This window comes from Myxocyprinus asiaticus, chromosome 8 (assembly GCF_019703515.2).
Source record: "Myxocyprinus asiaticus isolate MX2 ecotype Aquarium Trade chromosome 8, UBuf_Myxa_2, whole genome shotgun sequence".
Classification (NCBI taxonomy): domain Eukaryota; kingdom Metazoa; phylum Chordata; class Actinopteri; order Cypriniformes; family Catostomidae; genus Myxocyprinus; species Myxocyprinus asiaticus.
In genome coordinates, this window is record NC_059351.1 from 4515001 (window position 1) to 4541482 (window position 26482).

General features: G+C 37.6%; 1 protein-coding gene across 2 annotated transcripts in view; it reads left to right on the forward strand.

Annotated features, from left to right (window-relative positions):
• The window catches only part of LOC127444489 (rap guanine nucleotide exchange factor 2-like), a 64496-nt gene that overhangs the window by 2176 nt on the left and 35838 nt on the right, over positions 1–26482 (forward strand). For both annotated transcript variants that reach the window (XM_051703858.1, XM_051703859.1), the window contains exons 2-3: positions 24342–24412; positions 24490–24546. In XM_051703858.1, coding sequence (XP_051559818.1) covers positions 24342–24412; positions 24490–24546 — 128 coding nt within the window. The remainder of the gene's footprint in view (positions 1–24341; positions 24413–24489; positions 24547–26482) is intronic.

Below are 26482 nucleotides of genomic sequence, written 5' to 3' on the forward strand. Positions count from 1 at the left end.
ACTATCTGCATTGTTTGAATGTCTGTGTACTCTAAACCTCCTGCCTGTGGCCACAGTAAAACTACATTTGAGTTGGTAATTTGTGTGTGTTGGGCTTTTGGTGTATGAGTTTTGAGCTTGGGAATTTAATGACTTAGGAGAATGTGAGGAATGTACTAGTTTAGAGTAGAGGTCCTTAAGCTTTTACGCCTGTGTGTGAGGCAATATAGAATTAAAACACTGCCTTAAGGGTTTTAATTAGTGTGATATGTTCAGGTACACATGCAGCTAAGCTCCAGTATGTGTACTGTCAAAGACTAAACTGACTGTGAGGCCAGTGCCCCAGGTCCTCTGATTAACGGTTTTCAAGCGAGGGAAACCTTTAAAAAAAAACATGTAAGATTCAGAGATAGATGAACAGTGCTTGAATGTGTACTAGTAACTGTTGGCCCTATGTTAAATAAGTAATAATAATTATATGTTTTATTTATATAGCGCCTTTATAAAACCCAAGGTCGCTACAGAATCAATGACGACAAGAAATGAATCACAATTAAACTCAACTATACAACAGAACAGTAATTAAAGAAATAAGAGATGTTATCTGTGGGGATCGACCGATATGTTTTTTTTTAAATTTTATTTTTATTGCCGATATCCAGAGAGCAGATATAATACACACAGGGCCGCATCAAGGAGGTCCTGGGCCCCGGGGCTTATCGTTTCATTGGGCTCCTGTCAGTCATCAGAGCGACTTTTCACAGAACGTTTTCACTTGATGATCATGTGTTACACGGACGGCTTTAGCTGTTGCGCACCCTTTCTGTGTTTACATCAGCGTCTCCCGCAGAAAGCGTTTACATATGCCCTCCCGAGAACGTAGACGGGAAAATACCACGACTTTTTTTTTTTTTTTTTTTAAAGAAAAACGTGTTCGAAGGTTGAACTTAAATCCTGAATTACACGTGATCGATTACTCGTTTTCTTAATGTGTTAGAGTACTCGACTAACACATACAAAAAAACGAGTAATCGATCACGTGTAATTCAGGATTTAAGTCGCGGTTCTTCTGGTTTCTTTTTAGTCGATGCTGATGATTAGAGCCCGACCGATACCGATTTTAGAGAGGGGAAAATTCACTGATTACCGATATGGTGACCGATATAGTTAATTTTTGAGCTGGAATGAAAACAGACCTTTTCTTTGTGGGTTGTGTGCCGATTTTGCACCGATATGACTATGCAAAGGTACTCAGAAGGCTGCTTTCTTAAAGGAGACCTATTATGCCCCTTTTTACAAAATGTAATATAAGTCTCAGGTGTCCCCAGAATGTGTCTGTGAAGTTTCAGCTCAAAATACCCCACGGATCATTTATTATACCATGTTGTAAATGCCTCTTTTTTTTTTTTTTTCCAAAAGATGGACTTTATTTACTTTCCAGCATTGTGTCTCACCAACTAGGCAACAGCGAAGCGTGAAATCAACACTCACCACACACAATCCACCACCGCACCGTTGTCTGCTGTGCTGCAAAAAGATGCGCTGATGTTTACCTTTCAATCTGCTACTTTACTGACTGCACTGACAAAATATAGCTGGTTAACAGCAAACAGATGTGATAAACATGAGTGACATGGTTGTCAGGGACAGGGTTAACGTTATATTAGTTATATAAAATGATGGGGTAATTTTTATTAACTTTCCAGTATGTATTTCACAAACTAGTTAGCAATTTAATGAGAAGAGATCGCGCAAATCCACACCGTTTAACTCCGCCCTGTCTGCAGAACCACCGTCAGTTCATAGTCAGCTCTGAAAACAATCGGAGCGCGCTCTGCTGGACAAACTACGCTATGACACCAATTATAAAGCATTGTTTTCTGCATTATATGTTCTGAAAAAAAGTTTTCATATTGGCGCATATCGGTAAAATATACGCCGATACCGATATATCGGTCGGGCACTACTGATGATTAAAAAAATCTGAATATCGGCCAATTTATCGGCCCTTGCAATATATCGGCGGACCACTAGTTATCTGTTATTAATAAGAGAGAGTTGTTTTTTTTTTTTGTGAGTTAAAGATGGATTGAAGTGAACAGAAAGGTGAGAGAGGGTAGTCTTCGCCCCATTATACACCGCAACAAAATACGTTTTTGATTTGTTTTTGTTTTGGCTTGTTTTCCAATATAAATATCTAAAACTCCTTTAAAACAATGTACATTTACTTTAGCAGCTATACTGCAGAGGAAAAAAATTGTTATCTGAGAATGTTGAATATAATATTAAAAATACAAATATTTTAAAATATCTAAAAATCCTTTAAAAAGGATGCATTCACCTGAGAAGCAGCATATAAGATATTTAGACTTGCTTTAGAGAATAGATCTTGAATAAAAGTATATTTTGTCTTTACTGCATTCGCAGAAGTATAACCAAATGAAAAAATACACTTATATACAAAATACACTTATATTCAAGATACATTCTCTTAAAGTCTAAATATCTTATATGTTGCTTCTTAAATACATTTATCTTTTTTAAAGGATTTTTAGACCATTTTAAATATAAAACAAGACAAAAACACTTGATAACAATAGGATTTTTTGCACTGAATTTCTTTACTGAATTAAACTTAAGTAATTTTTTCCTTTGTCATTTAGAGGTATTTTTAAAAGATGATTTTGTCCTCTTTATTGTTAGTAAGCACGTTTAATACAACCTTTTAAGTCGGGCACAAGCTGAATAATCAGTTAAGAGCTAACGATTAATCGTTGAAATAATCGCAGAATAGTCGTTCTATTAATCGTTAGATTAATCAATTATCAAAATAATCTTTGGTTGCAGCCCTATAGCAGACAATTTGCATAAAACAAATATATATATATATATATATATATATATATATATATATTTGTTTTATGCAAATTGTCTGCTATAGGGCTATACATTTATATATATATATAAAATTGTGATTTCAGGTAAGGCACTTTTGGAAATTAATGGGTCCAGTCCATAAAGCCTAAAATACACTTTGTTTCAGAAGTATTACCACAAGATATAAGCGCACAATATAAGCCTACATGTTTACATGAATGTAGTGTGATTAAGATCTCTTCCTAACCTTATCAGTGTGAAGTAAAATCTTCACTATGAAACACTGTAATCCAGGTTTTGGTTTAGAACTTTACACAGAAGCTTAGTAAGCGATGTTATCACACTAAAATAAAATAATGAAGAAGAAAAAACTAAACATGTTATGTCTTGTGGCAAAACTTTTAAAATGGTGTGTATTTTAGCATTTATGAATTGGCCCTATTCCCTTCCATTGTAAGTGTCTTATTTTAATCGCTTTTTTAATAAACAAGAGGAGAGTCGAAATTACTTTTTTGGCAATCAGCATTATGCCACCAGTGCTGTTGATTTAGCTTAACTTGTATTGCACCTGGAATATCCCTTCTAATAACCCTCTGAAAAGCAGCAGCTGTGCTAGTGCATACAGTGCATTCATAAAGTATTCAGACCCCTTCATTTTTTCCCCATTTTGTTATGTTGCAGCCTTATGCTAAAATGCTTTCTTTTTTTCCCCACATCAATCTTCTCTCCATACCCCATAATGACAAAAAGTCCAGGCACTGGCTGGGCCACTCAAGGACATTCACAGAGTTGTCCCTAAGCCACTCTTGCGTTGTCTTGGCTGTGTGCTTAGGGTCATTGTCCTGTTGGCCCAGTCTGAGGTCCTGTGTGCACTGGACCAGGTTATCATTAAGGATATCTCTGTATTTTGCTGCATTCAGCTTTCCTTCAACTCTGACCAGTCCCCCAGTCCCTGCCGCTGAAAAACACCCCCACAGCATGATGCTATCACCACCGTGCTTCACCGTTGGGATGGTATTGCGCAGGTAATAAGCGTTGCCTGGTTTCCTCCAGGCATGACGCTTGGAGTTGAGGCCGAACAGTTCAATCTTCGTTTCATCAGACCTAGAGAATCTTGTTTCTCACAGTCTGAGAGTCCTTTAGGTGCTTTTTTGCAAATTCCAAGCATGCTTTCATGTGTCTTGCACTGAGGAGCGGCTTCCGTCTGGCCACTCTGCCATGAACTCCAGATTGGTGGAGTGTTGCAGAGATGGTTGTCCTTCTGCAAGTTTCTCCCATCTCCACACATGATCTCTGGAGCTCAACCAGAGTGACCATCGGGTTCTTGGTCACCTCTCTTACCAAGGCCCTTCTCCCCCGATTGCTCAGTTTGGCTGGGCGGCCAGCTCTAGGAAGAGTCCTGGTTGTTCCAAACTTCTTCCTTTTCAGAATTATGGAGGCCACTGTGATCTTGGGAACCTTCAATGCAGCCAAAAATGTTTTGTAGCCTTCCCCAGGTCTGTGCCTTGACACAATTCTGTCTCTGAGCTCTGCAGGCAATTCCTTTGACCTCATGGCTTGATATTCGCTCTGATATGCATTTTCAGCTGTGACACCTTATATAGACAGGAGTGTGCCTTTCCAAATCATGTCCAATCAATTGAATTTGCCACAGGTGGACTCCAGTCAAAGTGTAGAAACATCTCAAAGATGAGCCAGAGAAATGGGATGCACCTGAGCTAAATTTCAAGTGTCATAGCAAAGGGTCTGAATACTTATGTCAATGTGATATTTCAGTTTTTTTCTTTATAATAAATTTGCGAAGTTACCGAAAATCTGATTTTTGCTTTGTTGTTATGGGGTATGGAGTGTAGATTGATGTGAATTTTTTTTTTTTTATAATTTAAAGCGTTTTAGCCGAAGGCTGCAACATAACAAAATATGGGGAAAAATGAAGGGGTCTGAATACTTTCTGAATGCACTGTATTAGATGAAAACAATGTTCAAAACTTTACAGAAAACCCAATGTTTTAAGCTATTAAAATGCATGTAAGTATTAAACAAACATTAGACGTTCTGAAAATGCAGCTCTGACCAGAAACTCTAACATTTGCCCCGGGCCATCGGCCATCCTTGTTATTGAGCCCAGACTTTGCGTAGAGTTAAAGAAAGTCAGTACTGCAGCATGTTTTTCATAAATATAGTAGTCATTTAGTCCCCTCAGGGTCTGCAGCGGTGGGAGGAAGAGCAGAGACACAGGTCACAATGGATAAGTTGGCTAACCTCAAGTATCTCATGTAGTTGCCCACTGAGAGTCAGTGATTGACCATTTTTTGCTATTTTTCTGTTTCTTTTTTTCTCCATAAACATTTGCACGGATGCCATTATATAGGCAAGCAAATGTGCCGTTGCTGCATTTGTCTGGGTTTTGCTTTCAGGTCAGAGCATTGGGTAATTGTGAAACTGGCGCACAGGTTAACATATCACAATCTTGTCTTCTCGCCTTTACCTTTTTAGATATGCATTTTTCTCTTTTCCTGTTTCTCTCTCTGTTTCACATGCTACCATTTATATTTTCACACACATGCATGTGTAGCTGCCAGATGCCCACAATAGGAACGGAAGCAAAACTAAACCGTACTTCTGATTGTGTTTCTGTGAGCAAAAATTCTCATGGCAGTTGTGTAAGTGTGCGTGTTCCAGGAAGTGTGTTTGTGTCTAGTTTGCACTGTATCTCCATGTGTAAACATTGCAGGATATTCAAGCTTTGGTTTCACCTCCATTCTCTCCTCGGTTATGTAATCAATTGTCTGTGTTCCCATGCCTGTTTTGTTTTATTTCGCCTTTGTCCATGAGCGCACACACATACTGTGCATGAGCTTTAGAGGTGCCACTTCTCATGTAATGGCACTCGCCTTGGTGTGGTTGCTACGAAAAGCAAAAGATAAAGAGTAAAGGAATAAGATTAACTGAGATATGAGAGGAGAAACATAAGAGAATGGGGACCTACAGAAAAGTGGAGAGCTGATTGAGGTTTAAAAGTCTAGCCACAGGATAAACCTCCGTTCTAAATTCTCAGAATGGAGTTTTGTTTTTGACACTTTGTGTTTGTCATATATTGTATTATTATTGCTAGTTCACTTGAATAAGAAGACCATAGATCAAAAACATCACATGCCTTTATGTAAGGGTGAGAAGTCATTTAAATGTGCAACAGATTATTTGCACAAAAAAAACGTGAAATTTTATTTCAGATAGATGAGGAAAATAAAGCGTCTGTAGTAGCTGTGGAGCACTTCAAAAACAGAAACAGGGTTTTAGAGTATTAAAGGGATAGTTCACCCAAAAATAATTTACTCATCCTCATGCCATCCCAGATGTGAACAATGTAAACAATTATAGTGAAAAGGACTTAAATATTGATCTGCTTCTCACCCAAAGCGATCGTTTCGCTGAAGACGACATTAATTTAACCACTGGAGTCGTATGGATTACTTATACTACCATTCTCTGTGCTTTTTGGAGCTTTAAAGGTCTGATCACCATTCACTTGCATATTATGGACCTACAGAGCTAAGATATTCTTCTAAAAATCTGCAGGAGAAAGTAAGTCATACACATCTGGGATGGCATGAGGGTGAGTAAATGATGAGAGAATTTCCCTTGAAAGGCGCACTGCATTGGTCACTTCTGGTGTAGACAACTTTGTTGATTTCTAATAGGGGCGATTTAGCTTTGGTGTCATGCACAATGTGGACATCTCTGACTGATGTAACATTGAATTCATTGAATTAACTTAAAGGGAAACACAGATCATGAGGCTGACATTTGAAATGAAACCGATATGTCATAAAAACAAAACATATGCTGTAACGCATCCAATGTAGACAGCCTCAAGCAGTCGCAGCGCATCCACTTCTGTCAACGTAGACACAAAATATTATGTCATTTTGACTGATGAGCAGGCCCAGATGGAGTCCACAGACTGTTTTTTTTTTTTTTTTGCATTTTACTTTTTTCTGTGCTAATTTAGGGCATATTTGCAGAATTCTGTGGAAAGGATTTAAACATACACTGTAAAAAAAAAAACAAAAAAAAACTGGCAGCTGTGGTTGCCATAATAATTATACAAAACATATAGTAAAAATGTAAACAACTTTACAGAACTACCTGTACATTTTACAGTTTAAAACTGTTAAATTTACAGTAAAAAAACGTCAAACTTTATCTTAACCTTCTGAAAGTGTAAAAAATCTGCGTTTTACTTTATAAGGCATTGTTAATCACCGTAACATTTACAGAAGAGCACATGATGACATGAAGTTCACCAATAGTGGCTCTTCCAGGAGTAATAACTAATAAACATGTAGAGACAGTGCTCAGTGTCACTCACACAAACACTAAACACCATCAGAGTTACACATGTGACATTTAAATAATGCAGTAAACATGAACTAAACTACATTAAATATAAAACAGAACACCACAATGTACAGAACTGATATTAAAAATAAGAAACATAACTATTCCCTGAAAATATAATGAAATATGTATATAAAAGAGAATTGTGGGAACGCCGATAATAGTTTTTTACTGTAATTTTAACAATAATTTACTGTAAAAAGTACATGTATGCTCTTGTTAAACAATGTAAATTTTGACCATTAATTATACAGGAAAATCATAATTTTTACGTATAAAAATTTTATTGTAAAAACTATTGTATTATCTTTTAAAAAAAAATGTACTGTATATTTTACAGTTAATACTCGTTAATCAATTAACGTTTTTTTTCTGTAGCATTTTTACAGTCTTTTACCGTTAAAATCACAGACATTTTTTACAATGTAGTAAAATGTATTAATTTGAGCTGCGACTATTGCATTCTTATTAGTTGCGGAAAGCATCTTTTTATTAGGCAAAATATTTTCTAAACAAACATGCAAGTGGAGGGAAATGCGTAGAACTTTTATGTGTGACAGACGTTGCAATTCTGTAGAAATCTGCAGTTTTCTGCTGAGTTTTGCGTGCGCAGATTCTGTCTGGTCTTGCTGATGAGCTCTCGTGTTAAATGGTGTCAATTAGATTCATATTGCAAAAATGTAAATTCTTTTTACACAACTTTTGATGACTAATTCTAACAAATCTAAATTTCTAAAAAGGCATGTTGTGGGCCACAAAATAAAGGCTGACGAGTCAGATGCAAAATGACTTAAAATTCCATTTTAAAGTTACCCGCATGCCGTAATGGTGATCGTTTTCTGTCCATTTACCAAAAACTGTGCCACGTTCAAACCTGACATTATTCCACCCACACAGATCTCATCATTTTGTTCCTCTGTAAGCCATAAAAGTGCCATGTTTCATCTAATTGATGACTTAATTTGAGACATCTGTTTAATCAGGGGTTTACTAAATCTTTTGAGCTTGCTGATGAGTTGGAAAGATACATCAAATATAAAAAAGAACCATCTGCTCGGATCAGTTTTGGTCCATTATGGTTGTTTCAGCCTCTGTGAGGAGACTCTGAGTTTTGAGATCGGAGAGCAGTAAGCTTTAGAAGAATTAGTGCTCTGTAATGATGATGAAACAACAGCTTTTTATTCCTCTGAAAATACTGGTGACTTGGCTGCTGATAGCTACATGTGAAAGATCAGTTTTAACACAAGAAGTGCAGTTTTGTTAAACAAAGTGGAAAAGTATGATATCCTCATCTAAAGTAAAGAGAAATGTATTTTTCATAGTGTTATATTTTACTTTGGCATTGTAGGAATTAGAACCTGGGAACTGATTCATATTCTTCCAAAACACATTAGCCCTGCAGTTTCAAAACAATGGTTTCATTTCCTCCTTCCTGACTGTTTCTGAGTAGTAGCCATACGGCCATTAGTTAGTGGAACCCCCTAATTGCCTAAAGATGCCTTTTTCCTCAGAATCACATGTCGTTTGAGTTTTAAATAGAGCTGGAAAACCCAGATTTCTTCACAATTCACATTTTTTGCTTATTGAACTGAATTGGAAAAATTCTCATTGTGATATAAGCCACAAAAAAGCTAGAAATGGACAATACTAGTTTTTGCTGCTGAAAGTAATGCCTGGTTAGCACTAGTTGTCTTTACACTTATGAAGCTATGTGTTCCGGGATAAGTATCGTTAAAGAATAAAATGTACATTGAGTTGTCACATGTAAGCTTGCCAACCAAGTCTCATAGAATGAACGGTACTATAACTACATTAGTGCGAACTGACTTTTACTTGCCGCTTTTACTTTACTCGTTCTACTACGTAGTTTTGAAAGTGCTTTATAAATAAAGTTTGAGTTTAGTTGAGAATTTTACGTTTGAAGTTTTCTGGTGAAATTAGCTGTAGAGGCGCTGCAACAACTGCATTTTTTTCCACTTTAACACAAATCACGAGTACAATGACTGATTATGACTTTTTAAACACTTATTTTTTGCACCTGTACTCACACACTTCTATGTTATGATATCGGAACACTTTTACTCTAACGCATCATTTGAAAAACGCTACATTTTAACGCTTGTATTACAGACTTTCCTACATTTACAGAGTACCTCATAGAGTGTTGGACTTTGGACTCTGAAGGACGTGGTTTGAGACCATTCAAGCACGCAAGCTCACACTTGACACGAAAGTGTCATAGAAGCGAAACGAAATGACGTGGTTGCTTCAGAAAATGTGCTTTTCATTTCACATTTTGTTTTTGGACACTATCGGTTAGGTTTAGGTGTTGGTTTAGGGTAAGGATGTTTGATTTGTATCTACCTCTCATTTGATTTTAGATCACTATTGGTTAGGTTTAGGTTAGGTGGTACGTTTTACTCATTAAAAACTTCCATCAAATATTCACCGTAAAAACCTTGTCTGATTACGACACCATTTCCCTCCTTTGGACATTTCACTGGGACTCTGCAGCCAAATGTGAAATAAGGCACGTCATTTCAGCTAGCAAAAGTGATGCCACGGTCACGTAATGTTCATGAGATCAGGCTGGCTACAGTAAGTTGCAAAATGTTGTCCTGTGTTTTTTTTAAGGTTCAGATCTTTTGAATACCCAGTTATAAAGGATACCTCCGAAACTGGGGCATTTTGGGCATTATGGAAAAAAGCATTGAAGGGTTGGTTTATTTGAGTCTGGGGCCAAACTCTTCCAGCTGTGATCCATTTAATCTTTTCCCAGAACTTTGGTGACATCATAAAGGTTAGTGGTGAAGCTCCATCAGAGTATTTCTGGAAAAGGATGTTTCACTTTTCACTCTAGCGAGGCCCATTGAGTACATGAAGGGGAGTGAGTCATTTCTCTTATTCTGACATGTTTTCTGTTCTTCTTTCCCTTTATTAGAGCGATGCATTAGTGCTGATAAGTGCATTAACACATGCTGTTGTATTAATAATGCTGTCTTATTAGCTTTTCCTCTCCTCCTTGAATGTTTCCCTCAATCCTGTGCATTAGTCAGTGCTGATAAACTAACTCTGCACTTGTCAAAATGCAGTCACAGACATTTACACATTTGAGCAGAACTATGACCCAAAAAAATCTACCAAAGATCTTTTTTTTTAAAACATGCATTTTTAGTCAAGTTAGAATGTGGAAAAATAGCAAATGTGAAAGTGGTTGTTTTCATTTCTTCATTTCTCGTCTTATGAAAGGCCCTAATCATTTCACTACAAGTGTGAGATCTTTTTTTAGATTTTCCAGAGAAATGGTTACTCAGAACATTCCTTTCTTTGCAAATGCCATTCTTGTTGGAAAATATAATGACAGGAACGTCAAACTGTATGCTCATGACTTTTCTTAACTTTGCCTTGCAGTGAACATGACATGCATATCAATTCTCTTTTCTTTTATGGTGTAGTGCTGGATTGTTAGTATAACGATGGGATTGTTTCACCCAGTGAAGGTTTGCTTTGGAGATTTTTTTTGTTTTTTTTTTGTGGATGTTATGGAAAGACATGATCCAGAGCAGTGTTGCTTTATAGAAACTAATGTTTACATGGAATCAAATGTTATTCAAAGGTCATTTATAAATAGCCAATTTAAAGTAATGGATAAATATGGGGCCTGGGTAGCTCAGTGGTAAAAGACGCTGGCTACCACCCCTGGAGTTCGCTAGTTCGAATCCCAGGGTGTGCTGAGTGACTCTAGCCAGGTCTCCTAAGCAACCAAATTGGCCCGGTTGCTAGGGAGGGTAGAGTCACATGGGGTAACCTCCTCGTGATCGCTATAATGTGGTTCGTTCTCAGTGGGGCGCGTGGTGAGTTGAGCGTGGTTGCCGCGTTGGATGGCGTGAAGCCTCCACGATTTCAATAAAATATTGTTGTAATTTGTAAACAAATAATAATGATAATAGTAATAAATTATTATTATTGACTTTTGGAATTTTATAATACAATAGTAATATATTCATTCATGCACCTTTAACTTTAAAACCCGCAGGCTTTTATTTTGACGGTCGGAACACTCTAGGAAGTCCTGTAAGTGTCTGTTTGTGGGCTAGTTCACAGTAGTTTAATTTGCTTCTTATTCAGAGTCTGGTGAAATACTTCTCCCGTACCGTTCTCACATGTTATAAGCGAACCAAACTTTTAAGCTTCTACATCTGAGATTTTGTTTGTGTGTAGCGCTCACATATTGCGCAGCACTCTGAGGTCTAAAATAAAAAATAGCCCTGAGTGCATCAACAGCATGCACGTGTCATGTGTCAACAGATACACTCCATTCACTAACACGCTGCGCATGCATTTACTTATTAAACACAGCCTTTTGCGCCTTGTCTTCAAGTGGCTTTGAAAAAAAAATGCAGGAGATATATGGAGTATTTCAATTGTGCGTTTGTTTGTTTTTTTAAATGTCATTTTAGGAGCTTGACAGTAACGAATATGACAAACACATAATATCGGATTTGGATCGGGCTCATAGGACCAATACACAATCTGTCTAAATACGTCAGTATTGGAGCCGATACAGGTATCGGATCGGTGCATCCCTTATCCTCTCACAATACTATCTTATGACATCTATGCACTTTTACTATAGCGCAAGTCTAAGGCGATACATTTTAGCATTTGCATTATATAATCAATTACATTTACAAGCTTGTTTGAGTGCAGTTAGCCTATATTGTGCAGTCGCAAAACTTATAGTGTGTTGCACTTGCAGTGCAAAGGACCAAGTCCAAAAGAACTTGTGAGTCGACAAGTGAGTCAAAAAAATGAAGTGGTTGCTTTAGCAGTTGCTGGTGTTTTTGCATAATGTTTCATTGTGGGTAATGCTATGTTATGGCAGGTGAACATTGGAGAGTTTTTTTGGAAAAGGTCAAAAGAAGCAAATCCTGTAGACATTTCGGATTCTGATTTGATGGAGCTGGCCAGTATCCCAAATCTTGGCGAATGGCAGGTATGTGCAGCAAAAGGGAAAAAAAACAGGTACAATCTACAATTGCAGAAGCTTTGAACCCTAGGAAAAAATAAAAATTAATTCGCCACAGGCCAAGAACCTAACAAATTATTTAGCTATGTTTATAGTCGGCGATATGCAGGCACTTTACGTGGTGGAAACATGTTAAAGGAAATTAAACTGGAACCTGCTGCTCACACTTTACTAACATGTTGAGAAATTTGTACAAAGAGGCAAAGACTAAAGACTATTATTGAGTAGCCCTATTTGAAAATGCCGATATAGACTGATAATCATCATAACATTTTCTGATTTTTGATGTGTGAAAAGCAACATGATCACATGGGAGGTTACCATGTTGTTTCCGATACTTCTGGTGCCCTAGGATCGGCCACATTATGCTGACTTACTGACAAGTGGCATCTCCTAATATGCATGTTTGCATTGGCTCCAGTGTGTTTACCTTCCCCTATGGCGTGACCGGAAGCACGTTGTGTTAGCACCGTGGGAGACCCCGGTCTCGGATTCGGATTCATATACCATGCTGAAACTAAGAAGTAATTGTGTAATTAGTGATGAGCGAGTTTCTGAGGCTGCATTTTTCCTCTTATAATATTTTTACTACACTGGTGGTTAGGTTTAGGTTTGGGATTTGGGTTGGCAGGTACAGTTTATAAAACATGCATTCCTCCTCACTGTATTACAGCCTTTTCATCTGAAAACAACTCGCTTTTCGTGCCCCTCTGAGGACATACCACCCTGAAAATTGAGTTCACACATGCCCATATGCCCAAAAACATTATCGCTTTGGCCACTGGGGGCAGTGTTTTACATTTTGGTTAGCACAGACCTATTTTTTCAGCCTATTCAAATAAATGTCAACCTACTTTTTCCGATTTCACTGTGAAATCAGTCTGGAAAAAGGCATCAGAACCAAGCCTGATAATTAGGCTGCTTACAGGTTCACCTGACCCCGATCAGGATGTATTCTTGCATAACAAATCTGCTGGACGGAGCTCAACAAAATGGAACAGAATGCAGAAATCTTGAGATTCGTTTTTTGTTTTTATTTGACGTCCTCGTGGTCACGTAGTGATTCGCCATAATCCAGGTGGCGGAGGACGAATCTCAGTTGCCTCTGCTTCTGAGAACATCAACCCGCACATCTTATCACGTGGCTTGTTGAGCGCGTTGCCACGGAGACATAGCGCGTGTGGAGGCTTCACGCCATCCACCACGGCATCCGCGCTCAACTCACCACGTGACCCACCGAGAACGAACCACATTATAGCAACCACGAGGAGGTTACACCATGTGACTCTACTCTCCCTAGCAACCGGGCCAATTTGGTTGCTTAGGAGACCTGGCTGGAGTCACTCAGCACGCCCTGGGATTTGAACTAGTGAACTCCAGGGGAGGTAGCCAGCGTATTTTACCACTGAGCTACCCAGGCCCCCTTGAGATGAGTTTTTAAAAGTTTAAATGTTCCATACCTGTAACACTGATCCACACCGTAATGAATCTTTTTCACAATAGTGTGCTTTTCATGGACTAAGTGGAATACAAGAAATTTAGGATCAGAGTTTAGAATCTGAATTTATGTAGTCCGCCAAGACAGCTGCTGGTCTTATTCAACATGTACATGTCTACAGGATGCATATGGATATATTTTTTGCTATAACAATAGTCTCTTCACCATCTGAACTGGAGCTCAGACAATGTTACTAAACTTTAGCAGCTCTTGGCTCTCCGAGTCTGTGGCATTGCTCTTAAATCCTTTCCCCCTTGTTCACCCAGCTGGCTATAATGGTTTTTCCCACCTGCTAAATCTACCACCGCAACACCGGGTGGAGGCAATTTCACGCTATCATTGAATGCATTGTGAAACTCAGAAACCACACAAACAGATGCTCAGCAACCGTCAGCCTCTTAGGATTCATTCGTACATTTTCAGTATGCATTTTAAACACACACTTTCTTGTAACTTGCAAAACAGTGCATTTCAATGTTGCCTAATAGCGAACACAACGAATCATGCCCTTAAGAAGTACGGTAATATATTCACATGGACAATTTCTCTCATGTTGTATAATTAAAATTAACTCGGAGCTAAATAAGGGCCATTTGTTTGGGACAGTGAAAAGAGACATTTATTATATTATAAGCTCCATCATCTTTGGTCTGAGTGCGAGAATTAGAACAGAACATTAAATGCGTAGTCAATGATATACTGCTTCATCAATCTATAGAGGTTTTAAATAATTGTCCCCTCACAAAAAAGAAATGTGACTGTAAAATGTTGCAGTTATACAGCGATCAGCCACAACATTAAAACCACCTGCCTAATATTGTGTAGGTCCCCCTCGTGCTGCCAAAACAGCGCCAACCCGCATCTCAGAATAGCATTCAGAGATTACATTCTTCTCACCACAATTGTACAGAGCGGTTATCTGAGTTACCATAGACTTTGTCAGTTCGAACCAGTCTGGCCATCCTCTGATGACTTCTCTCATCAACAAGGCTTTTCCATCCGCAGAACTGCCGCTCACGGGAGGTTTTTTTTTTTTTGGCATCATTCTGAGTAAATTCTAGAGACTGTTGTGTGTGAAAATCCCAGGAGATCAGCAGTTACAGAAATACTCAAACTAGACTGTCTGGCACCAACAATTATCAATGTGATTATCTAATCAGCCAATCGTGTGGCAGCAGTGCAGTGCATAAAATCAAGCATATATGGGTCAGGAGCTTCAGTATCAGAATGGGGAAAAAATTTGATCTCAGTTATTTCGATCGTGGTATGATTGTTGGTGCCAGATGGGCTGGTTTCAGTATTTTTGTAACTGCTGATCTTCTGGGATTTTCACACACAACAGTCTCTAGAATTTACTCAGAATGGTGCCAAAAACAAAAAACATTCAGTGAGCGGCAGTTCTGCGGATGGAAATGCCTCGTTGATGAGAGAGGTCAACAGAGGATGGCCAGACTGGTCCAAACTGACAAAGTCTACGGTAACTCAGATAACCGCTCTGTACAATTGTGGTGAGAAGAATATAATCTCAGAATGCTATTCTGAGATGCGGGTTGGTGCTGTTTTGGCGGCACGAGGGGGACCTACACAATATTAGGTAGCGGGTTTTAATTTTGTGGCTGATTGATGTATTATCAGAAAGTAATACCATGGTACTTTGATAGATATCATGGTACAGAATGATTACCATATTTATGTACCATGACATTTATTTACAAAGTACTGCAAAGAATACAATTAACAAAAACAATCCAACAAAAACATGGAATTTCCATGATACCATGTCCAAAAAGTACTTTTTGGTACTTTTTTTTTTTTGGTTAGTGTATGGCAGTGTTATTATGGTTTCAGATAAAATTGTGTGTTTATATAGTCTATGATTATGATAAAGCCTGCATCTAATTTACACTATGTAATATTCAGTGCTCATACATACATTCACACATGGAACCAGGTAAATCGCAGGAAAATTGCCTTTACTGGTAAATGTACCACATGTGCTGTTCACACATACTGTCAATATGGAAATTTATGATACAACTTTTCATTAAGGAAATTGCCACGGCAAAATTTACCAGTATTTTCAAAAAGGTTGTGTTCACACACTATCTCTAAACTAAAAAGTGCAGTAAATTTTCTGGAAAAGGCTGTATGTGTGAAAGGGGCTAATATTGTCAGTTAGATAATTGTTACAAATATATATTTACCAATATACACCGGCGGACAAAACAGTGAGAAAGCAGAGCAAAGTGGGTTTTGCTGCAGCGCGTGTAAGTTTGTTTGATTTTTAAGGTGGCTATAAAGAACAAAGAGTTTTTTCATACAGGAAAGATAGTGGCTAAAGAGGAGCTTCATTCTCTGATTCATGAAGAGGAACATAATGGCATTTGTAAATAAATAAATAAATAAAATTCACTTAGTTTTTTAACTAACATCAACTAAGATGAATAAATACTGTAAAAATATATATTGTTTGTTAATGATACCAAATGCATTAACTAATGTTAACGAATAGAACCTTATTATTAAGTGTTACCTACATATGAAGTAGTGGTGGGAATCACAAGGTAACTGGCAGTACGATATTATATCGATATCTAGGTCACGATACAATATAATTGCAATTCTTAATTTTTGGTGTATTGCGATTCAAAACTGCGATTATATTGTGATATTTATCATATTTTACTCACTGTTCTTATTCATAGGACTTCAGAAAACTGTTGCCAAATAACCAAAGGCATTATTAAATAAATATGAGTGCCTCAAATATTTTAAATACAAACCATTTATTTGTGAAGATAAACAAAACTGACCCTCAAATAAGTCTGTTTACTAGGGATGTGCGGAACGACTAATTTCACTGACGTTTAAATGAAAATTTTGGAGTCGACTAGTCTAAAAAGAAACCAACCTTCAGAAAACAGTAAAAAAAAAAAAAACAATTGTTATGCAACCCATTTAAAATACTCAGTCTATTCCAAATCCGACGCTAAATTCTACTGAAAAAGGGTTATTTATCTGTGACGTGCTCGCCTTGCATTATGATCATTGTACATTAAATATAAAACATGACACGCATTCACTGAATCATCGTTAGCGAATACTTATTTATGTATTTACTAATATTTATTGAAAATAATTGAATGAATAGTGCAGGACTTGTTGAGCAGTCCAGCGTGTTCTAAATGGAATTCACCAAGTAAAATTTACTTAACATATTAAAACAGTCAGGACATTGTTGAATATAATTAACGGGTAAGCCAAATCTACAAGAGAGAAAAAAATTCTCTGAAAAATTGCGTGTATTTCACAATGTACAGTCGTGCATTAACCATTGATCTAATGACAGCTGTTCGGTAAAGAACGTTAACCAATAACAGTTACTATGGAAAAGAAAAATTGTTATAGGATAGAAGAAAATAGGCCTGTGATGTAGCCTACAATAAACCTAATATGTTGTTCTTTACATGTTGTGCACAGAATAAAAGAGAGTTTTACCTGTTAAGCAGTCGGCACCTCATTAATCAGCAGATTAAAATAATGGCATATCTAGTCTAAAACATTTATTTTCTAGGCTACTTACTGAAAAGCATACATTTTTTGATGAGCAAAATTAACACGTTAACATGGTCTTGTGAAAGACAGGACTTGACTCGCCTGAGGCGACAGTCCTGCGCTTAAAGACCGCTCAGCGTGAAAATAACTTACAAGCGCGCACAGATTTAAAGAAGACTCAAATGTGAAAACATCCATAGGGACTTTCAAGCCATTCGCTTCCCGTACCACCACCGAAGTGATTTCAAAGATACTTTGCTAAGTTTGCTTGTCTAGCGAGAGGACATTTTCCTGCGCGTGCCGGGAGTGAAGCCTGGTCATACTCGATGCAGCCACTTGTTCGCAAGCTTGCGCTCGGCAAAAATGACGTCATCGCGGTCAAGTGTGCGTCGCGCTGCAGTGCACACACCGATTTTTGTGACTCGGGCGAACAGTGCGCACGGCACTGCATTAAAAAATTAACGCATTTCAATTGAAATGCATTACAGTGTCAATTTTATAAGCATAAAATATAGGAACAGTGCATTCAATCCCTTGAATTTTGCAGAGACAGAGTGTAGCATTGCTCTTTACATTTAAATTATTTTGTAAATCGTCCTTGAAGTCATCCCGAATTAACTGAGGAAATACATATAGATGCATTGTCCTTTGATTTTGGGTGAAGAAGGCTTTTGTTAGTGGTTAATTCATTTTCTGTGTAGTTCTTTTATATATATATATATATATATATATATATATATATATATATATATATATATATATATATATATATATATATATATATAAAGAGAATGTTGTCCCTTTGACCAAGTTGATATAGGTATCATTCAGTGAGGAGCATCGCAGTCCGGCTGGAAGCTTATGGGAGGTAATTTTGGTGAACTCCATCCTGAACCCATGCTTCGGACAGTGGCTCATGAAGAATCCCATGTCTTTGAGTTTGCATCAATTCATCCTCTGTGAAGTCTGTCTTAGTAGACTGAAGTGAAGTCTGGCTGGCACATGCTGCAGTTGGTCATCATCACTCAGCGACACGGACTCAGAGTCAGACATCAGGCAGGCTCTGGTAACCTTGGTATATAATACCGAGGTTTAGACAGTGAAAGAGAGAGAATAAAATTAGCGTAGATGCCATTCACTTTAAAGCAGGGTTAAAGAATAAGAGAAGTGTTTCTGGTTCCAGCAGACCTAACTAAAGCAGCATAACTATGAATTGAGGGATAAATTAGGTGTATGCCTGGCTGAATAGATCAGTCTTTAGTCTAGACTTAAACTGAGAGACTGTGTCTGAGTTCCGAAGACTATTCCATAGTTTAGGAGCCAAATATGAAAATGACCTCCCTCCTTTAGTGGATTTTGATATTCTCTGTATTGTTAACAGGCTGGAGTTTTGCGATCATAGTGAACCTGAAGGATTATAGTGCGATAGAAGGTCACTTAAGTACTTTGAAGCTAGACCATTAAAAGCTTTGTAAGTAATTAACAGAATTTTAAAATGAATACAAACTTAACAGATAGCCAATATAACTAGCATTGCTCTTTAGTTTTAAATAGTTTTGTATAGTTTGTGAAATCTTTTATATTATATCACATCTATATGGATAATTTTATAGAAGTATAAGGTCAAGAAATATACAATAAGCATTTTATGTTTGTATATTGTACCGTATTTATATGCTTGAGTTCAATAAATATACTATAAGCATTTTTAAGATATAAAATACAAGTATTTGTCCAATGCCTTGCCAAATGCGGGACGTCGTCGTTGTTTTTTTTCTGGCAAGCCATTTCTCACTGCTCTTCCTGGTGATTCAGAATACATTTTCTCTCACCCGCCCCGTGTCATTTCAAAGAGTAGTACAACGGTGAATGGGTCAAGAATTTGGGGAGGTGTGCATGCATTCGGCGGCGCTTCGTGCTGCGTTGACAGGCGAAAGTTAAACAAGGCTTGAGAGAGGGAAGAAGCACGCACACCCTGAGGTGAAATGATACTTTATATCTGCTTCAGATATCTTTTTTTAAATAATAATTGTAGCCGCATCAGAACCCTTTATTCGACAAGTCTCGCACATCCCTAGTGAATATCGAAACAATATCGTGAGGAAAAATATCGCAATACTATAACATATCGATTACTGCGTTCATCTGAATCTTGCATCACGAGTGCTGCATTTTTAAAATGAAGTGTCAAGTTAAATGTAGTTTAAACCCTGTGTTCACCCCGTCTAGCTGTTTTAACGTGTTCCGTGTGAACGGCCTCTCAGAGTGGTTCACTTTAATAGTAGCATCATATGTTTTTATCGGATCTCAGTTCAAATCACAGTAGCTTGTAGTTGCTTGCTCAAATAGTTGAATTGGAAAAGCTTTAGCGGTTAGGGTTTACTATCAGTGTAATCAATGAATGACAAGTCTGATGAATCATAAGATTTATTTGGTAGTCCTGGTAAAAACACTTTAGTTTGAAGGGTTCCGCCACGTGTGGAACACATGGAAATATAAGGAAATTTCTTAATGTTTTAATCCAGGCCTGTAAAGTTATGGAGATGTCTATAGTGAATATTTTTTCATACATGCTCTGCTTCAGAATATTTAATTGGATAGGAATTGCTTTTGTATTGTGTGTAACTTGCTCACAAGCTGTAGTGATGTCAGATTTGTGAGCAAATTAATTTTAGTGTTTGTTTTCATTGAAACAGTTGAACCAATTCAGATTGGTGTAAATGATTAATCGACAAATCAATCTACATTTTTCCAGCAATCTCAACGACTGGAAAGGTCATGGAAAAAGTCATGGAAATTCATTGGTCCAAAAGTGTGGGAACCAGACTCAAAGTGCTGAGAACCCTGACTGGCTAGTTTGTGTACCAAATACCTGATGCTAGGCTGTGTTATATTGCAAATACATTGTAATTATATTGCAGTTAAATTTGTTTGTTTTTATTTATTTTTATAGCTAATTTTTTGGTGTTTGAGTGAAGGAAAACTGTAGCTTAATTTTACCCTGAAACAACTGTTACATCCATGTTACATACACTTGTCTTTTTCATTAGATAAAAGGCATTGTTTCAAAAATTAGTCTTATTCTCTGATTTCAAAATGGGTACAAAACATGCTTTTATAAGTGAAAATGAAAGTGCAGGTCATTATTTTTAGATGGGAAATGCCAGCATGTGTGCTTAAATGTATTTTCCAGATTTTGTGCGACGTCCTACTGACCAGGTCTTCTTCAAACAACTGAAATGCAACCTTGGTCTTTTGACTTGGAGGACCCAGTCCATTGCCATACTCAGAAATCTATGTGCGAGTATGTGCGTCTCTGTTTTGCAAAGAGGAAATGCCACAGTCCAAGTATAAACATTCCTGCCCTTCTACTCAAATCAACCAATTACATCCCACAGCACACCGCCCCGACTGGAACTCATTGGGCAGTTTGAATTTTGTTTAATTTGACTATGGCGAGAGCTGATGAGAGGGATGGGTGGATGGATTATTGGGGGAGTGTAAGATGATGAGAAAGGTTGTTGGAATGTCAGAGAGGGGAAGAGTGACGCATCTAATGTCCTGTTTGGGTGTTGAGTTAGTTTATAGTGGAGGGCTGACAGTACACGTGATATAGGAATGGACGTGTGGTTGTGTGTTGTGGCCTTTAAAGTGCTAGGCCTATGCACTTCACTACACACATGTTCTTATGTGTTTCTGTATAGGCTATATGCATGTATGTACAGTTGAAGTCAGAAGTTTACATACACTTAAGTAATTAAAACTCATTTTTAACCACTCCACAGATTTTATATTAGCAAACTATAGTTTTGGCAAGTCATTTAGGACATCTACTTTGTGCATGGCATGAGTAATTTTTCCACATTCTACATGTTCACTAATTAGGTCCCACATTTAGGACAAAACACAGTGGGCCTCATTCTTGAAACAAGTTGAACTTCTTCGCATTACTATGCACATGATTCGTAAAACTACGATACCACAAAATTTTGCATTCCATTCAACAAATTTAGTACAGAAAAATTGGTTCTGCTCGTTTCACAAATAACTTGAGTCCCAGTAACTTTGGTTGTACAGATAAAATGTTAAAGAGTCAGTGACATATTACTACTACCTAGTTATATACAAAACAAGAGTAAATGACAAGCTCCACATACAAGTTCAGATTCACACAATGGCATGAATTAAATCATGTCAAACAAATCTACCTTCAAGCTCAATGCCTCTTTGCTTGACATCATGGGAAAATCAAAAGAAATCTGCTAAAATCTCAGAAAAAACAACTGTGGACCTCCACAAGTCTGGTTCATCCTTGGGATCAATTTCCAAATGCCTGAAGGTACCACGTTCATCTGTACACACAATAGTACGCAAGTGTAAACACCATGGGACCACACAGCTATCATACCGCCTCCCAGGGGGCGTTCAAAGGATGCCAGGGGGCGCTGAGAGCAAATTAATAGAGAGGGGGGTGTTAGGTTACAAATGGGGGCGTTTAACAGTCATAATCAAATCTATCGTCAAGTTCCTCTTTGCATTAAAATGTTTATGTAGACTTGGAGTATATCAGATGGGTTGGTATGCATTTGTATCGCGGTTTATCTGATTTTGAAGTCTAGTGACGCATCTGAAGTATCTGGTTTAGCAGCGTCAAGTACACAGGTGGAGGCGCAACCTCGGCTAATGCACCTGTATGGCTCTTAAAGCTCGAGCTCTTAAACTTGCAGCTTTGCGAGAATCAGTGAGAAGTAAGGCGTGAGAAGTGGAAACCATTTGAGTTCGGAACAGAATTCTACATCACCATCCTTGAATTTACTATAGTAACACTAACTGTACTTTAGGCAGATATAGATTGATAATAATTATTATCATATCACTACTTCAGCTCTATTATATTTGTCATAGGCTACATTAGGGGAGTGAGGGAATATAATACATTTTTGTTACAACTTATAAATATATATATGTTGCATTTATTGTTTTTACATGTGTTTAGAGTAGGTCTACTGATTATAATGACAAAAATGCCATAGTTTGTTTTATAGAAATCATGTTACATCTAACCATGTTAGTGAAGATCCATGCTTCCATGTGTTTACTGTGGTCTTGTTACAAATACCACTGCTAAAACTATAAAAATAAATAATTAATGAATAAATAAAAATGTTCAAAAAGGCAAATGTAAAAGTGGGGGAGAATGAAGTAGGGGGTGTTCATCAAAAAAAAAGGTTGAGAGCCACTGATCAAAAGGTTTTTAACATCATGAGAAACCTACATTCAGTGAAGTGTGTCCAAACTTTTTATTTAAATGACATAACCTCGGTGCTAATATGTGCTCTGTGGTGAAATTTTGAAATCTCAAATTGCAGGAAATGCTTTATGGATGACACCTAAATCTGAATCGACAAGCCCTTATGACCAACCCTTCAAAAATGTGTTAAACAGCAAGAGGTGTTGGTAATTTAATGTATCCTGTCAAAAAGAAGGCTTGTGGAGAAGAAACGGGTACTTTAAGGCAGGCTACATTTTTGTCACTGTAATGGAAATGAGGTGTTAGAAATATAATGATACACATTGAATCTGGATAGGCCTAAATGGACATTTGAAGGCACTTCATTTGTGCAGCGTTTGTGCTTGGCTTGATGCTTTCGCGTGCGAGTGCTTTCTCACTTTGCAGAAGTGTTACATTAGAATTATAGTGGATGTGTCTGTTGTGTGGCTCTTTCCTCTTCCAAACATTGTTTGCCTCTATGATAATGAGGATAAAAAAAATACAAAACTTTGTTTCCCACAAAACCCTTTTTTAGTCATCTTTAATACACCACATTATAAGTTGTCTTCATGTTCTCTGTTGTCATCTGTGCCATGCCAGTGGAAGATGGGTTCCCCAGATCGAGTCCAGTTGCTACCAGGATTGTTCTCTCTTTTATCTAAACATCTGTCCATCTTCTCTGTTTTTAGTTGTTTTTCTATGTAAACATGCACTAGACTGACGGCTTTTACCATTGCTTTTTTTTTTTTAAAAGTTAAAAATGTGTTTCAACACCTGTTCTGTTCCACTCGTAACGCTGCGGCTAGCTTTTTTGAACGGCCCCTTATGACTGTTTTTTCCTTGCCACAGTCAACTTTGGCTTGCTCACTGGGGGCTTTAAGACACTGTTGTCTGTAAGGCTGCTTTGAAACAATGTACAGTGTATTGTGAAGCAAATAAAAATCACTTGACTCTTTAAAACAAAAAATGATGTCCCTCAGCAGATTTTCCTGACTTCTAATTTGCTTACAATAACACCATAAGCATGCATGCGGAACACTGCTACTTTTAGGCCAGAAACGCAAGTATGCAAACGTGCGCAACACGCCGGCGAACACTTTTGCGAGCAGTCCCATTGTGTAACTGTATTGCATTATGAATAACACACTTGACACTATTGAGAACACCATGCTTGCATTGTTAGAAGTGTCTGCCTTCATGTACTTGTGTGGAGTATGTTTCAGGCCTTAGTTTACACTTCAACCGAATTAACTGGCTGAATTGACTGCATTTGTGGTCGACATAGGCTCGTTCGTAATCAGCCTATGATGGCCAAAAATGTGGTCTAGGTAGTCAGCTTTTAGACACAGCCTAAAAATAGGCTGTCCTTTATCTTATCTTAGGAAACCAGAGGAAAATGATCACAAATGACAGAAACAGAGGAAAACAGAAGGAAAAAAAACATGTGAAAGTGAAGGGGTGAATGATGGATTATCTGCAAACATTCCAATCTCGTTAAACACTGATTGCATTATTCAGGATGGGCAGAATTTAGTAGTGTAAAATGAGGTTTGTGTGTGTTACGCATGTGGTACAGTGTTTATATTCACATATATAGGATGCCACCTACTGGTGCTTTGGTGTTTATGCAAAAAAAATAAAAAAATTGAAAAAATGTATTTTGTCTGATATCTTAGTTTATGAACCTTTCCAAAGTAATGCAAATGTAACCTGCTGTGTTTGTTTTGCAGGATCTGCAGATTGTGTACTCGTACCTCCATGGGATGGAAGCACTATCCAACCTGAGGGAGCACCAGCTCAGGTATGTGTGTGTGTGTGTGTGTTTGTGTGACTACATTTGAATTAATCTGCTTTACACTGTGTCTATCTGATTTGCAGGTTGATGTGTGAGACGGTTCGATATGAGCAGCATGAAGCAAATGAGGTTTTATACTAGTGAGTAATCAGACATGCACACAATACACACTGACAAATGTTGTCAGAAATGTGTCCCAATCTAGGTCAGTTTATCAGAGGTTTACATCCAAGTCACAGGGATGACTTTGTCCACACACACATCTGCGCTATATATCTCTCTGTCACAGACACACACATCTGTCTCATGCTCAGTTCATTATACATCTGTAACCTCCATCTACAGATGGGGATTAAGCTTGTAGAGGCTCTTTGTGTATGGACACACACTCTGCCTGTTGAAAATAAGTGTCCTGTTCAAGTCTTGCTGTTTGCTAATGTTACTGCTAAAGAGATTAGTAGAATGTTCCGGGTTCAATACAAATTAAGCTCTATTGACAGTATTTGTGGTGAAGTGTTGATAACCACAGAAAATCAAGTTGGGGTGACACTAGTGTGATAGACTCGCTTACTAACCTTATCTGTGTAAAGTTATATCCAATCTTTCAGCTTCGAATGTCATGACCACATAAATCCGGTACGCTCTGGAACTTTGTTTGACACGTGCAAGGATACCAGAAAGGTACTGTTCACATGCTACAAACTCTACTCAGAGGAATTACTTCAGTTACGCCTAACCTGAAGTTCCTACACACAGTATTCTTAAAAAGGACAAATTTGAAAACTGGTTTTTACTGAGTTATTTATTCAAGTGTTTCACATTAAAACAAGTTGTACATTTCTCCTTTTGAACACTGGCCAGGTTGACTTCAATTGTAAGTGCATGTGCATTGCTGTAAACTAAATTTTTTTCAACAGCAAAAAAACAAACAAATTGAGGGATGGGTCAGAATTAGTTTCAGTGGTAATTAACAGTGACACAAATGCTGCTGTTAGAGCTTAACAGAAGTTCTGTTGAACCAGGAACTTTAAGTTTCTCAGTTCATAATTGTAATGCTCAAGTAAACTTACTTAGTACTCCATGGGACTGTGCTTCAATACGTAGTTGGGCTAAAATATCCAATGGAAATTTAAGTCATGCTACCTCATCAAATTTGGAACATTTCACATCACTTATGTTTCCCATTTGCCTTCTAATTGTAACCTCCCATTATCTGTTGTAAATATTCACTATGGTGCAATTCCTGCAATTACTAGGCTGTTAGAAACTGCTCTTTCCAATACACTCAAATCAGCAATGTGCTTCTTTTAAAGGGATAGTTGACCCAAAAATTCTCTCGTTATTTATTCTCCCTCATGATATCCCAGATGTGTAGGATTTTCTTTCTTCAGCAGAACACGTTTGAAGAAAAATAGAAAAATATCTTGGCTCAGTAGGTCCTTAAAATGCACTTAAATGGAGATTGAATCATCGATACGACTCCAGCGGTTAAATTAATGTTTTCTAAAGCGATATGATCACATTTAAGTACTTTTTAACTATAATCCTACGTGAGGGTAAGATTCACATGAGTTCAAGCGGTCCCTCGTGTGACGTATTCACTTTGCCATGATACAGACGTAATCTCACGTTCTCCAATCGGTTGAGATATCCAGGATAAGCACACAAACACAATATTGTTAGTAAAGAAACCGATAAATACAGATCTAAACCAAAACCAACCAAGCTACTGTACAGTGTTCCTCCTTCTCACTTGTAAACAGCGCTGCTCTTCCGGCTGTGTCGCACGTGCGTCAGTTCTCGCGTGTTTCAAATGCCAATGTGATTACGTTACACAGGCATGCTGCTGCAGAACAGAAGCATGATTCAGAGTTAAAAAAAAAAAGTACAAAAATATTTATCTTTTTCGCACCAAAAGTGATTGTGTCGCTTTAGAAGACGTTAATTTAACTGCTGGAGTCGTATTGATGATGTTTCTGCAGAATGCCTGTGATTTTTGGAGCTTCAAAAGAGAAATCTTCATTCACTTGCATTTTAAGGACCTACTGAGCTGAGATATTTTTCTATTTTCCTCAA